General features: G+C 30.9%; 1 protein-coding gene across 1 annotated transcript in view; it reads left to right on the top strand.

The window, feature by feature from the left end:
* The first annotated feature begins 472 nt into the window (after positions 1–472).
* Positions 473–16,531, top strand: part of LOC148271607 (alpha-tocopherol transfer protein-like) — a 28,831-nt gene continuing 12,772 nt past the window's right edge. Inside the window, exons 1-2 of the mRNA XM_088241179.1 lie at positions 473–647; positions 14,890–14,984. Of these exons, the coding sequence (XP_088097305.1) occupies positions 479–647; positions 14,890–14,984 (264 nt within the window). The 5' untranslated portion in view covers positions 473–478. The remainder of the gene's footprint in view (positions 648–14,889; positions 14,985–16,531) is intronic.

Below are 16,531 nucleotides of genomic sequence, written 5' to 3'. Positions count from 1 at the left end.
TCAAATATAGGCAGAATGGTGAATGTTACTCAGTGTGTAAAGTGGCCACTTAAACCAGCCATTGACAGGTCATAAGCCCTGTAAATGCCTATACTTCTATATTACCTTTTCTTAAATGTTCTTCATCTCTGTTGTAATATGTTAATACAAACAGATTCTTTTTTAGAAAAACAATGGATTCTAAAAAAATTATATGAATGGTTAGGTAGAACCATTTTGGCTCAATATTTACAAAGCTATCAAACATTACACTTTATGATATTCAAAACAAAATAAGAAATTAACATAGAAAAATATACATTATTACATTATAGAACGATAAGATAAAAAAATGATAAAGATTTTCATCTATTAATATTGTGGAAGAAACGTAAACCTGTATTTTTATAGGATGTTTTGAATTTTTATGTCTAAAATTTTATTAAAACGTATTTCCGCATTTTTATGTTTTTCTTTTCTTTTTGCAGACTCTCGCACCATGTTGTCGGATCTAGGGCAGCTGCCCACAGTCCAGCTCGGGGACTTCACCCTACAGTTTGAGTTGGACGAACTGACCAGCGAGCTGAAGGAGAAGGCAAGGAAGGAACTCCGAGAAACCCCGGACAGAAGTCGAGAGGCTATCATAGCACTGAGGGATATGCTGAAAGGTAATCAAACGCATATTTTATTTATTTAAACAATGTTTAACACTAGCAACCTAAACTGAAATTCAGAGAAATTTTTAAAACATAATTTGTTTTTAGTGATACGAAAAAAAATCTTTTCTTTTCGATTACAGCTAGAAAAAAGCGCTTTTGGAAAATACCAAAAGCTAGAATATTATCTTTCGAAAGTGATGTTTTATTCGAGTTTTAGTACAGCTCAACAAATATTACTTTGACTGACTTTTTACGTGAGATACGAGTGTGTACACACCAAGGAAAATAACCTCGAAGTAAAAACACGTCGCTGGCTAATACGGAGAAAATCCATTCTGTGATTATTAACCGCGAAGTAAGCTACATATTACAGCAATGCAGCAAGCCGTAGGTACGCGGGTTGAGAATTGCAAACGAAAACCGAAGCTGTCCGTTACACGTTTGTTGTTAAACTAAAACTCAAACTAAAACCAAACCAAAAATTTTAAACGTTTTTGTTCTATGCAATAAAGGTAAGGGGCTTCTCTAGTGAATTATTACTCCAAGGTAATAACACAATAGAGATAATCCTCACTGCGGTACTACATATTAACGTAGTTATGCAGAAAGCAGCCAGTCAACATTAAAAAAATAAAAGATATGGGTGTTATCGAGTGTAGTAAGGTCAATTTAATGTTATGCTAAAAACAGTCGGACTGCTTTCTTACAAAAAAACTTAAATAATCACCTTCTGATAATATTTTCGTCAATGCAAAAAACTGTTGTTTATATTTGATTATTCACTCTTTTCACAAAGGTGCTATTATCTCAGTTTCACTTTTCTATGGCTGGCTGCTTTCTGCAAAACTACGATCATGAAACGAATATTTGCTTTGTAAAATCTGGATTAGGTTCAATTTAAATATTTATATATTTTACGCTTTATATAAAAAATAAGGTAAAATGCCCCCCCGCATTAATTGATTAATTTATTTATTTATACATCAACGGTTCAAATAACCTTTTATAGAAAAAAATACAGCAGTGCACAATAATTATGTAGTACATAATATTATATAATATAATAATTAAAACTAAACAATTTAGTGAACAGTGTAGTGTAGACAGGCGCCATAATATAATATTGAGAAGTAAATTTATATCCATACAACACACCTAGAATTACAGTGATAAATAGCCGCACTATTGATGGTCCAAATGCACATCAAAACAATTAATTACATGTTTAAGCGTACTGGAAAATATTGCGCCTCATTACACTGACTAACCATGGCTACAATATTGTTCAAGAACAAGCCATTAAGATAACCGATATACCAATTTTAATTATCTGTACTCATTCTATTATTAATCTTCGTCTCTACTCCTAACCTAACCCGACTGAACCTAAACTACAATCAACGATAATAGCCGCAATTATTATTGCAACCTTCGTTACTTTATACGTTCATCTTCTACCAATTAACTTTTATTTTCACGCATACTAATTAAATTTATAAACAATGTCTTAGCATAATAAGTTTCTAAGTTCATGCCGTTACGTTATAGGTTAAACAGCCCGTAAAGTAATGCAGACTGCAATTTGTCAAATGAATTAATATTTCGTTTCCTTTCATAATAAGTTTAAGTACTTGGCCATAGTGGCGAGCGTTTTGCGGCGCGACACGAGTGCAGCGCAAACATCCGGTAACAAGTGTAGTGTACATAGTGACCGCGCAGTTGTTATCACATGTTTGAGTTCACCGCGCCCCCGCCGCGCCGCAAAACGCTCGACATTATGGCCAAGCACTTTGCCTAAACTAATAATAATACAAGTAAAAATAATCACATTTAACGTTTTTAATTAGGTTTACTTTACAAAACTTCCCGCTTGTCATTAGGATTACAACAGTCTTTCGTCTTTGTTTACACATACTGAAGTACTCGTGATTTATTGGATATCTGCAGTGCGATTGTGAACGCTCTCTAGAGGGTAGGAAAAGCGTTGCTAGCACCTAATTTACATACTAATTACTTGCTAGCGACCCTTTCTCTAGCCCCTAGAGAGCGTTCAGAATCACTCTGCTGAGATTAATTTCAAAGCCCACTTAGAGGCTGCCCGAGTGCCCGGTTGCCGACATACCACATCCAGCAGTAGTTCATATCGATTTACGAAAAAAATATTATGTATGGCGTCGACATTGGACTATTCTATAAAAATCAAACTGACGTATAAACAAACAATGACATAAACGAAGACTTAAATATGTTGACTAAATACAAATACAATTCAAATACTTCAATTTATTTCAATAGAGAGGGAAAACATTTTTGAGAAGGGAATATGGAAGTCTAGGCATTTACAGGGGTTTATGACTCTGTTGAAATATATTTAAATATGAATAACTCCCTAGGGAGAAAATCCAGCCAGTCTGCAAACATTTGAACATACTCAAACATTGTTCAGTACAAATACTTTCATAACCAACTATTATGATCGTCTAGAGTACTTTCACATCTTTAGATTAGAATTCAGAAGGATTTTGGTTGGTTTAATATTCTTGCTCAAATTAATATCTAACTATATAGATGCCCATGATATCCTTGCTCAGATAAACATTAATGTACCTCGCCGCAACTTGCGTACCAATCCTGTCTTTGCTGTGGGAAATTATAAAACTAACATCGGATTCCTTTCCTCTCTGCCAAGGAACATCAACGAAATCTCACTAAACGGTACTGTCGATTTGTTCCCACAGCAAGGGCAGGCATTTAACAAGCAAGTGGTGTTGTCTCTCTTGACTCGCGATGTCACACTTGCCATTTTCGCCTAGATTATGATATATACATACCATTCGTTAATTTTACACTTTGTTAATTTAAGTAGATTTTAAGAATGTTTAGATTAAGTATTACTCATTAATGCCAATCTATTAGGGCTTACTAAAGCCTGTTGATTGGCCTCAAAAAATGCACAAACATAATCTTACAAATTTAATGAAAAAAAAAGTATTACTATCCATTTATAATCTAGAAAAAAATACATAAAATAGATGCATAAATAAATGATGAACGACTTAATAACATTAAAAATAACTTATGTGTTAAATGAATTTCGATGATATTTTTCACCGACTACACACTGTGTATTTTCCAGAAAACAACCAGATATAATATTGAATGATACCTCATTCAAACATTAAATGTATCAGGCGATATTCTGTATTAAAAAATATATATATATTGCTGTTATTTTTAACATTAAAATACTGATGTATCATCCGCTTTAATTTATTAAGAATAACTAAATTTCTGGAAGCATTAATTTTCCTCAATAAAAACTGGATTCAACTCCCCGGGGAGCTGTTAATATTATAATATATAAATCCATCTGGTCCATGAAGAAGTATAGAAATTGAAAAAAAATCACTTTCAAGCGTTGCCTAGTATGTAGGTGAAATAATTCAAATACACGAATCTCACTCGCATAAATAAAGGTTTCAGCTCTTTAACTTCACAAACATCAACAGATGAATGAATTGAAGTGATACAGTTTTTCAAATATGGACAGAATGGTGAACGTTACCCATTGTGTAATGTGGTTACTTAAACCAGCAAATGACAGATCATAACCCCTGTAGATGTCTAGACTTTTAAGTTACCTTATCTAAAATGTTCTTTATCTCTGTTGTAATATGTTAATATTAATTTGCCTATTAGCATCTATACCGATAGATTTTTCTAGTGTTGTGGGAGTTTTCTACAAATTGAGAGATGTCGTAATTGTAATCGACACTATTTTAAGAAGATAATTATTACAGTTTTAATCTATTTTTTCAAAAATGTGGAATTACTGATTTCTGCATAACTATGTTCAATTATGATTATCCATATCCGTATCTTCTTCCAAGCTATATATGTTTTATGATTATTACAGATTATTGCTCACTCCTGTCTTTTATATACGGAAGAACAAATTTAATTTTAGAATTAGCACATTGTTATTGGTTAAGTTAATTATGAATAAAACATGAGCCACGTGAAAATGACAGCAATGGCAATCCTGTTTTTTAACGTAGACGCATTATTTAAACCGGTTTCAAAATATTGATTATGGTTGATCATGTGAGTTTTCTCAAACTTATTACAAAAATAATAAATACATAACCATACCATATTTTCAAAAATATTAAATACATACACCCATGAGCCTATCTATACACTGTTTCAGAGCCAGACCACGAAACTTCAGAGGAACATTTAACATAATGAACTTTAAAAAACTATTTTTTTTAAACGAATTTTTCTACTTTTAAAAAAAAAAAAAATAAGCCTTGTAAATGCCTAGAGTTGCATACTCCCTTCTCAAACTGTTTTCCATCAATTTTATTTATTTTATTTACGGACATTGTCCATTTACACAATTTATATGGTTTTAATAGTACTTATTTATTTTATTGGGTAAACAAACAGTATGTACACAAATATTCATATTTTTTTTGTATTTTATTGTAAGACACTCATGCACACACCAAAAATTGTTTTATACTTAATACAATAATTTATATATACAATAATAAAGTTAATAAAATATCTGCTTTTCTTAATATTTCTATGATTTTTGACCTAAATTTACATTTATTTTCGTAAAATATATCAGCCTCGGTAAATCTATTGTTATATTGGTCGCATATTCTAGGTATTGTAGATTATTTCAAATAGTTTGTTGGCGCGTTATCTGTGTAAAACAGAAGATTTTGTCTTGTCGGTCTAGATGGCACTAGGAATGGAAGTCTTATATTAACACTTATAACACTTATTTTTCTCTATGGAGACTTCCATGCATGACCTTTATGCAGGCGTTATATAGGCGGGATTTGGTTTTTCACTGAGTAAATATCTCTGTCTGGTGCAACGAAATGTTGAATTTTTTCGAATTGTTAAAAATCAGTCTAACTTCACGGTACAATGATCTGTGTCTTAATATCGTCTTGATAGTCGGATATTTCTAAATATGTGGGTTCGGAAGTTATATTTTCAATATAAATTTCATTTTGCATTTTTTTTGTACAGAGATAAATACTTGAGTTTTTATTATTCACTCACATATTTAAAAAATTAAAAATATAAATAACTTGTGCTGGAAAAATGGAAATCAATTTGTGGTAGAGTTGGATTTGAGCCTCGGCCCTTCGGGCCGTGAGTCCACAATACTACCACGGGACCCCAACCCGGTTGCGACAAGTGGAAACATAATATTATGTACCTACGCATATAAAATGACGGCCAAACAATAGGCATTCTTCCAACTGATGATCTTATTAATATTCACCCTCTTCCGCGACAAAAACAAGTTCTGCAAAATCAGGTCATCAAAAAAGTCCTTAAACTATCATAAGGTAGTATTTAACCCTTTGGCTGCTAATCAGTGTTTCGAGAATCTAATCAGCTACGCTATAATTCATATTTATTTTCAAAATTGTAAGAAATGCGTTGTTTTCCAAACGCATTACTGTGATTAAATTTATAACTAATTCAAAGAAAAATCTTTCGTTTCATTTATCGCTAGTTCACGTACAATAGAGGAAGCAAGATAGACAATACCTGCCGAAATTTCGATCACCCATCACAATGCATTGTAGTGGTTGTAAACCCTTTTCTACTTGTAAATGAAAACAAACATTTACAAAAAAATATTCTCGTACAGCGAGGCGCATTATTTTAAACGTATTTGTTTAATCCACTTTATTATCTTCGTGTTTTGTTAATTTAAACACTAATCATTAATGAAAATCCTAGTACCTTAATTGTAAAATCAACTTTAAAAACGATAGCGAAAGTTTCTTAACTATTAGCTTTATATTTTTCTTTTTTTGTAGTTTGTTTTTGTTACCGACGTAGGTACTTACTTTTGAACAACTTATAATTATTTTGGTATTTTATTTTCTTTGTTTCATAAAACTAATCTGAGTTTGCTCCATATAAATCCATTAGCAATAAGATTTTTTAATGCCGTAGTTGTCAGCAAAAAAAAATATGTGTTTAATTTTTTAAAAATGTAAGCGGAGTTATACGGAGTACCTAACCAGTGTTTTTTTGACATTGTATTCAAAATTATAGAAAAAAAAAAACCTTATCGTTATTTTGGTTTATTTGTAAATATGTTTTTCTTTGCAATGGCTTTAGTTATGGTAGCATGCGTGGTATACAATACTTTTTGAGGTGGATTTAAATAAATATTTGTTTATTAATTTGTATAAACCACTTAATTTTTTTAAAATTACACTTCGACCGGTTTCGAGGTTACTACCTCATCGTCAGGAATTTAACTGACGATAAGGTGGTAACCTGACGATGAGGTGGTAACCTCGAAACCGGTCGAAGTGTAATTTAAAAAAATTAAGTGGTTTATACAAATTTATAAACAAATAAGTGTAAAATGTCATACCACAAAGTGAAAAATGTTTTTGATAAAAATAATATTAAATAAATATTTCCACTTTTTTGTAAAACAGTAACTAGCGAAACCAAATCAATGATGTAATAGTTTATTGTTATTTTTTGAAAATGTGTTACACCGCTCACGGAAAAGTGCAACAGCAAGTTCCTAAATTCATTTACCTTTTAGGGGATTATGACGTCAGCAACAATCTGGTTAGACTTTTATTACCCGGATTATCAACAACAACGATATATCGTTGTTTAGCAGTCTAAAGGGTTAAATAGAACGCAGTAACTTTTAAAATTTTAGCCACCGAAATATCTCGTTTTGATAACGCGTGACTTCTGCACAAGTTCTTCTGATGGTTCCATTAGGTACTATGCAATTAAAACCGAAAGCTGCTTAAACCTGTTGAAAATAGGTTAAGTGAATTGCGTTACTCTTTACCTCTTTACTTTGCATATTATTTATTATTACTCCATGACGTATCGCATATCAATAGGGACTATTTATACCACTTGCCCTTGTACTAATTTTGTATTCAACGTTACTAGTTTTCTGGATCATTCAAATACAATAATTCATTCAAACGGACACTTCGGAATTAATTAAGCATGTTGCATGAATTTATGTTAAAATGTCTGCCTACTTTATTAATCCGTAAATATGGCAAGTATTCTACGAAGTATTTTTTGTATTTATTAAATAATCCAACCAGGGTCGCGATTATGAACGGCTATCTTGAGACGGTATAAACTAATATCGATATTTATGTACGAAAATGTGTATATTTGTATAAAAATTCAAAGTATCTTCGTTGGTAACCGGTAATAAAACATGTTTATAAAGAAAAAATTTAAACATATCTTATTTTTTATACAGAAAACTTTACTTTGTACATAAAATTGAAGATCAATTTTATCTTTCCATCAGATTACGTACCCAGGAATGAAAGCTGGGGAGGGCCTATTCAATATTCATGCATATATTTTTCCTGGTTCAATTAAATAGACAATATATTTTTAAGGTTAAATATGTATTGTTTAAAAATATCGTATGACCTCTCATTTTAATAACATTCTTAAATATTTGTAAAAACTTTCATCTGAAAACTTAAAATTCATTTCATTTTATTAAAATGAATTCTAAATGGAGTATTTACTAATATGAATATAAAGTTGCTTATCAAGCGTGATAAAATAAACAAATCTTTAAATAATAGAATACCCATTCATTGACTCAGATGATATGTCAATAATGAATTAAATTTTACTACTTTTGAAGCATTTGAAAAGAAAAAAGAAAGTTTCCGCATTTGAATAACGAAAAAATAATGAATTATTTCATCTTGGTTTTATACCTTACAACTTATTTAATCAAAAATTTCCGAATAAAAACGTTACATGTGTAGACCTGAGGGCATCCGATATCAGTTTTCCCAGCTGAAAAAAAATACTCGTGCGAATTTCGACTAAAGTGAATTTGAATTGAATTGAAATTAGAATTAAATCACATTTTTATACGATAAATGTGTGCAAGTTTGTAATAAATTTGCATTAAATAATTGTACTTATAGAGACGTATATAAATTAGGGGCAAACTGTGTCTACAAGCGGTTATGCGCAGCTTACCATTATATTTGACTATCAATGATAATGTTTTACAGTAACTTTATTTACAGAAAAACAAACAAATAATTACTATTTCTTATAAATCTTGTATTTTTCTCTAAATATAAATAAAAATATGAATAAAACGCGCCCAGCGCCAGCAATGAGCCGATGAATTAGCCGATTAATACAATTCATTTCTTCATACAAATAAGTGTATTATATTTTGAACATGTTAAGCCCAGTGGCAGGATTTTTCTCCTAGAGTAAACTTTCAGATTACCCAACTTTTTTAAAGATTCTCGATTTGGAAAACAGTATTTCAAACCTTATTTTTTAAGGTCTATTTTTCTTTGAGATGATACTTTTGACATATGACTCGCAACACATGTGGCACTCGACGCGGCCATTTTTAGCTTTATTAATTTCTAGAACATATCAACCAGTTGACTTTCAATCATAATGAGAATTCTTAATACTGACTGAATTCATTGTGCAATTTTTTATAAACTTTTATATAAGTTATGTGTTAAATTAGAGGGTAATATAGCTACACAATATAACATATCACGAAGTTACGTCGTTTGAGTTAATTTCATAGATGAGAGTTGTTGTACCACTCAGAACCACAAAAAAATAGAATTTATAGTATACTCGTATATCACTTACAATATATTATGTACCTACTATGTAGGTACAAATAAATAAAATAAAAATATTGCTTACCTGTAAATAAAATTACCGTTCGCCACTGATACACACATATATTATTTCTAGTCATAATATTAATTATTTACCAACCGTGATGACGATATCATTAAGAATAGCATTGATTATTATTAAAATATCTAAGGTATAAATAATGAGCGATGAGCATGCGGACATTGTGTGATGCGCGTAGAACATTAAGAGTACCTGTATTACCTTTGAAATGTTGTGTTATTATAATAATTTACGCTACTTTAATCCAAGGAATCGCAATACTGAATACCTACTATATACAATATTATACATTTTAATACATGTCTGAATTCAACCACATAACACTTAATCTTTTAGTTCAATCACACGATTTCTCTGGTTAAAACGCGTCTTCTCTCAATACATTACTGAACATAAGTGAACTTTTTTTATAAATACTCAATAGACTTAAAATGCTATTTCCAATAAACTCGTACTTACAAAATGATACGTCAATCCTCAAACCACTCTCATACACACGTTTGTCTAATAATAATGTAAAAAATAAATAAAATTGAGCGGGAATTTCAAACTCATTATAAAACGAAATAATACTGACTAAAATGGATACAAAGTCGTTGGAACAATAGGCTTCTTTGCCCCCTCCGGCAACTACACGTGGACCGGACCATCTTCTAGGAATTAAACAAACAACATGTGTTTGCACTTGTGCGGCAGTGACTAGTGACTACCAAAAATTTTACGAAATTTACGAAAGCTACCCTTCGGATATTTTTATTTGTTATGTTATCCATAGTGTTGAAGTGCTTTATCTGTTTAGTTTTTTAATGTTGACTTTTTAACACGAACACTTTACAAATTTACTATTATGCTCAATGTTTGTTTTTGTAAATTTATTGATAATTTTAAGTGGCCAGAATTTCAATCGTCCATGCACTTTGTAGTTGCAAGACGATTAGTAATCTAGCTTCAATAGGTAAATGTTATCAACTATAAAATATCCTAATTTAGTAAATGATGTCTAGAATTCCAACCGTCCATGCGCTCAGTAGCTGCAAGACTTGTTGTAATCTAACTTCTATTTTTACAAATTGTTTTTTTTTTTTAATATCACTAAATCTCTAAACTTTATTGTCAAATAAAAAATGTAAAAAGGGGCTAGATTTCTTATTGTCAATGCGCTCTGTAGCTGCAAGACGTGCTGTAATCTAGCTCCTGTATATCATAATTGGAGACGAGGAACAAGAATCCCAACCGTTCATGCGCTCTGTAGCTGCAAGACGTAGTGGGATATTTATTTATTGTACAGCGCCCTTGAGGTGATTTTCACAAAAACGTCGCCTTATAAATTATCCAAATATAAAAAAATAAATAAAATTAGACATTGAAAATTCACATTGCTTGGCACGCAAGTACTATACCTTTTCGCACGCACTATACCTTTTACATGAAAAAAAAATTTTGGGTTTTTTTTTAATTCCAAAAATTATTTCCATCTTTCATGCATTGCTTTCTTAATTTAGTTTTTAAAAAAATAAAAAATTATTATTATTGTCTGTACATATCAAAAATTGTAATAGTAAAATTCTGCAGTAATCAACTTTATTTGAGTTTTGGAGTTTCAGTAATCTTTAAAGACAATATAGAAAGCTCAAAGGGATTACTAAAACCGAATGGGGAATGTTACACAGTGTGTAAAGTGGCCACTTAAACCAGCCATTGACAGGTCATAAGCCCTGTAGATGCCTAAACTTCTATCTTACCTTCTCTTAAATGTTCTTCATCTCTGTTGTAATATGTTAATATAAACAGCTCCCTAGGGAGTTGAATCCAGTCCTTGTCTACGAAAATTTGGACTAACTCAAAATATTGTTGATAAATCCACCTTGTCCATGAAGAAGTATAGAAATTGAAAAAATAACATTTTCAGGCGTTGCCTAGTGTGTAGGTAGAATAATTCAATTAGATGAAACTCACCCGCATAAATAAAGGTTTCAGCTCTATAACTTCACAAACATCAACAGATGAAAGAATTGAAGGAATAAAGATGCTCAAATATGGGCAGAATGGTGAATGTTACACAGTGTGTAAAGTGGCCACTTAAACCAGCCATTGACCGGTCATAAGCCCCGTAGATGCCTAGACTTCTATATTACCTTCTCTTAAATGTTCTTCCTTTCTTTTGTAACATGTTAAAATAAGTTTTAGTAACTTGTCGAGTCGAGTCGAATCATTTTAGTTATTCATAATTTATTTTTATTTCATTATGTTTTCATACATGTACCAGTACATTCAAAATGAAATGCAAATATGTATTTTTATCACAATATATGCATAAAATCGGTGGCTTGGATCTACTAGACCAATGTCTTAAATCGAATATTACAGGAGATTTATTATTTAGACGTTTTGTGCCGTTAAAATGAACATTTTGAGGTCTTTGATAACAAATTTTAATAAAAACACATTACAACACATGTAGTTAAGTTTCAAATAGGTGAAGATACAAGTCGACATCGACCCTCCACAAAATGGTGGCTAGAAAAACATGAAATCTGACGTTGGCATTTTTAGATCTAATCCATAAGAATATGACACTTATAATTTAGTAACATCGAAACCGGTCGAAGTGTAATTAAATTTAAAAAAAATTCAAGTGGTTTATACAAATTTATAAACAAATAAGTGTAAAATGTCATACCACAAAGTAAAAAATATTTTTGATAACAATAATACATAAGAATATTCATTAAAATTTCTTACTTGTTCATGTACAAAGAAAAAATAATTTACCGAATAATTGATTTAAATTGTTGGTTGGGAAAAAAAGGAGAAGTTTTTAATTTCCAATCAATTAAGTAAACCCACTATGACTCCTGTGATACCTGTTTAGAATTTGAAATGATAATGGATTTTTCTTGTTATGGAAAATCAACACAAATCTCACACGTAATCTAACGGATGACGTAAATGAGCAAAAAAAATACCTAAAACTATCGAAAGTGGTTGTTTTTTAATAGATATCTTCTTCATCATGATTGGTATAATAAATAACGTAATTTGTGCACATTGTGTTTGCTTCAATTGTAAGGTTAACCAGAATTTACCGCAAGGTCGTGATCATGGATTTTTGTTCAACTTTAATTTGCATTTCAAATTTCAGTACGAAATCTTAACACTTATGTGTAATCCGCAACATTGTAAGGAAGAAATTAAGAGCCATCGACAAAAATACCAATGTCAATTGTTATTTTTCAGCAATTTATTCACTCTCTTTCATTGAAGTAGAAAAAAAATCAAATCATTGTAAAAGGTGTCAACATATTGTTCTTTGGTTGTTAAAAAAAGTAAACGAATGTTAGTTTTATATCAATAATGTTTATACTTTATTTTGTTTTGCTTTTGTACGTCTCTACGCTTGGTTATAGGGAAATATCACCTTTTTTTACAATTTAAAATTAATAAGGGCCTATGAAATACATCATCATCATTCCCTTTCCGCACCTAATGGTGCATAGGGCACTGCATTGGTGCAACAATCGCAGTGTATCGTGATAATTTTTGTTACACGAATGTAAGATGATCAGAAGACATTCTCCCCTCCCTCTCTGCTTCCATGATTTCTTAGTAAAAATTCACAACCAACAATAATTAATTAGATGCAGGACATATGAATAAGTAAAAATTAAGAGTTGAAATTAAAAGCTAAAATTAAAAGTTAGAAGTTATGTCAAAAGTTAAAAGTTATGTATTTGAAAAGACATTTCTTCACAATATCCACATTGATTTTGAAAATACAAAGATTTTTTCTTAATCTATTTCACTTTTTTTTTGCCTAGTATTTGATATTTCTCTATTATTGAAAATATTATAGCATTATGATCACATCAGGCCCAATTTCAGTGGTGAATTACATACAATAATATACAGCCAGGCTTACTCAAGAAAAAAAACCCAATCAATTTTTATCTGTTTGATTTTACCAGGAATTGATTCTACCCCAAACACAACTGTGCTAGGCAAAGGCCTACCTATTTTTTTATTTTTTGTTAATTTTTTAGATTATTTATATTTTTTAATACGGGACCCATCTTTAGTATTTCCCATTTAATCCTTTCATTCTCAACGTTTATTATTAAATTCCTTATTTAGTTTATCTGCACTTTAATATTTTATGACAAGTCTAAATAATTATTTTCTTATGGTTTCAATCATATCCTTTTACATTTAATTTGGTACTCTACGGCTCTTTTCAAGGAGTCATTATGATGTGTACCCATAGGACCTTACTTATAAATCGAGTATAAAGTAAAGCTTTAGAACAGTGGTAGAATAATGATGGTATAGCCTTTTAGCTTGTATTACTTATAAACCTCGCATAGAGTTTAACTAGGTTTAAATCACGGAAAGCGACCATAGAAACTTATAAAACTCAAACTGCAATAAGCACGCGATCTGTCAAAAGTCATATTTTTCGGTAATCAAAATAGATAGTTAATCAGTTTTTTTTTCAATTTTAAACTATTTATAAGTCCTGCGACCTTCTCATCTTCGCGATTCAAATGATTTTTAATTATTTGTTTAAATAATATCTCAAATGTTATATGTTTGTAAGTGTTTTAATTAATTATGATAAAAAAGGAAACACGAATAAACTATAGAATTCTTTTTAACTTCTCCTCTTCTTCCTAATTTTGATATCTTTTTCTAACGGTTTTCTCCATGTTCTTACACTGACAGTAGTCTCGATTTGACTTTGACGTTTGTTTGTGTTGTTTTAAAAGTTACTGCGCACGCGCACATATCAGTGTTGACTGTTTAAAAAAATAAGCATCAAATAACCTGCTAATTGTTATTCTATGTAATAAATATTATAAGTAGCTAAGCTTTTTTTATACCGGCTATACAAAGCTAAACCGGGTATGGTTATTTCTTAATATAAACTTGGTATAAGGAAATCTAATAAGTAAGGCTCATATAGTTTAAATTAAGACGTTTTAAATTTACTTCGTTTAAACGCTCTAGTCCCTGTATCAAATGTTTCATACATATTTTTTTTACTTTTTACGGCCGAAACGTTTAAGAAACAATTAACCTACAGATGCGGAAAACTTCCACTTTATTAAAATAAGGAAACTCCGTAAAAAGAAGTTTACAAATTATTCTAATTTACCGTTTACTGTTATATAATATTACAAAGAGTATGTATTTAACTATTCATAAACTAACATCAATAACTCAATGAATATATTTTCATAAAAAAGCTAACGACTGAAAAATATCTAAGTGAAATATTTCTGTACTATAAACATTTACTATTTACCATAACAAAACTCTATAACAAATGAGTTGTTAAATAGTTGCTCTTTTCAATAAGGAAAAAAATAACGAGACTGCGAGACCGAATCCTGTTCATCCGTCATTGTGACTATCTCCTTGGTGACGCAAAAAACGTGACATCGGTGGTGACGTCACGAGCTATGACGTCTTACTGATGATAGGTTTTTCCACTTTTCAGACGATGAAGAGCTGTACGTCCCAATTGACAACGATGAATGGCTCATCAAATTCTTGCGGCCATGCAAATTTTATCCTGAGAGTGCTTACGCCTTGGTAAGTAAAACAGTAATACAAATAATTGTATTTATAGTGCATGCAACATATGACAAAAGTAATACTGCCAATTTAGGTACAACTAAATCATATGAAGATCTCAAAACTGTGATAACTTTGTAATTTTTTCATTTGCTTACTTTGCAAGCTTCGTGGATTTGGAATAAGGTAACTAACTATCAACATATTTTTTAACAACAACAATAAACCATCACGTCGTTTCTCCGTATCGTAGGCAGAGAAAATACAACGCCTCACCACTTAAAAAATACCTGCGTACACTTAGCGAATTTTTTTTTATAATACGTAATAAATAAAAAAGATAACAAAAAAGGCAGTAACCAAATTACATGTTATTTTAATATCATTCTTATTTTAAAGTGAATAATAGATTACGAACATAGAATTAAAAACAGTCCAAAAACCGCATACGCACATCAAACAGAAGGCGACTAAACTACTCATCAATGAGTAGGTTAGGTATTTTTTACCCTACTTTACTAATTTAATGCAAGGACTAATGACCTCGGATTAAACAACGCCGTGGGGCCATTTGAACGACATTATCTTTAAAACATCAAATATTATTTAACATGATATAAAAATATTCGTTTTACGTAAAATAAAATTTGTTTTATATTTTAAGTTCAAAGTTCATAAATTTAATTACTCTTATTAAATGACACTTTACTTATCTACTCTGTTGTGTCAATCAATGTTTTCGCGTGCACAATAAAATTTTAGATAAATTAACAGATTACTTTTTTTACCTTACATTTGTGTTATGATTATTTTTTTTCCCATCAAGCAACATTACGCGGTGATATCACGAATGTGCGTGGTGAAAGTAGGCCATAGTGGGGGGATTATTGGACACAGTCCGATGTATTCAGATATGATTCTACGCTCCTTCTGGACTATTCTTAATTCTATGATTACATTATTTTTTTTTACATTTTTTTTTTGCACCACAACAGGCCAGGAGGCCTAATTACAGTGGTGAATTACATCACAGAGCACCCAGGCTTGAGAAAAATCACATTTTTAATTTTTGTGTTCTCACCGGGAATTGAACCCGGAACCTTCCGTGCGTGAGTCAAGCGTCTTGACCACTACACCACGGAGGCCGCCGAACTTCTGAATAGATTATTGAGAAAAAATATTGCGGGATTAGTAATAAAATAATTTAGATAAAATGTTTCAGTGGTGCTCTGCTAATAAACTGCAATTGAATATTAAAAAATGCCAGGTAATGAGATTTTTTAGAATAAAAAATCCCATATTATTCGATTATCTGATGGGAAATACTCAATTAATCTCAACTTCTGAGGTGCGCGACTTAGGCGTCATTTTCGACCAAAAATTGTCCTTCATTAGTCACATTAACAACATAACTAGTAAATCTCTGAAAATGTTGGGATTCGTGTTACGTGTGACTAATGAATTCAAAAACATAGGCACTTTGAAGTTGATGTATACTTCTTTAGTGAGAAGTCAGTTAGAGTACAACTCAACAATTTGGACTCCTTACTACAATTGTCATCAAA

Source organism: Micrasema longulum, unplaced genomic scaffold (assembly GCF_059751315.1).
Source record: "Micrasema longulum isolate JH-2025_06_02 unplaced genomic scaffold, ASM5975131v1 h1tg002773l, whole genome shotgun sequence".
In the NCBI taxonomy this organism is placed as follows: domain Eukaryota; kingdom Metazoa; phylum Arthropoda; class Insecta; order Trichoptera; family Brachycentridae; genus Micrasema; species Micrasema longulum.
Note: the sequence above shows the minus strand (reverse complement) of the source record. Positions and strands in the feature narration are given on the sequence as shown.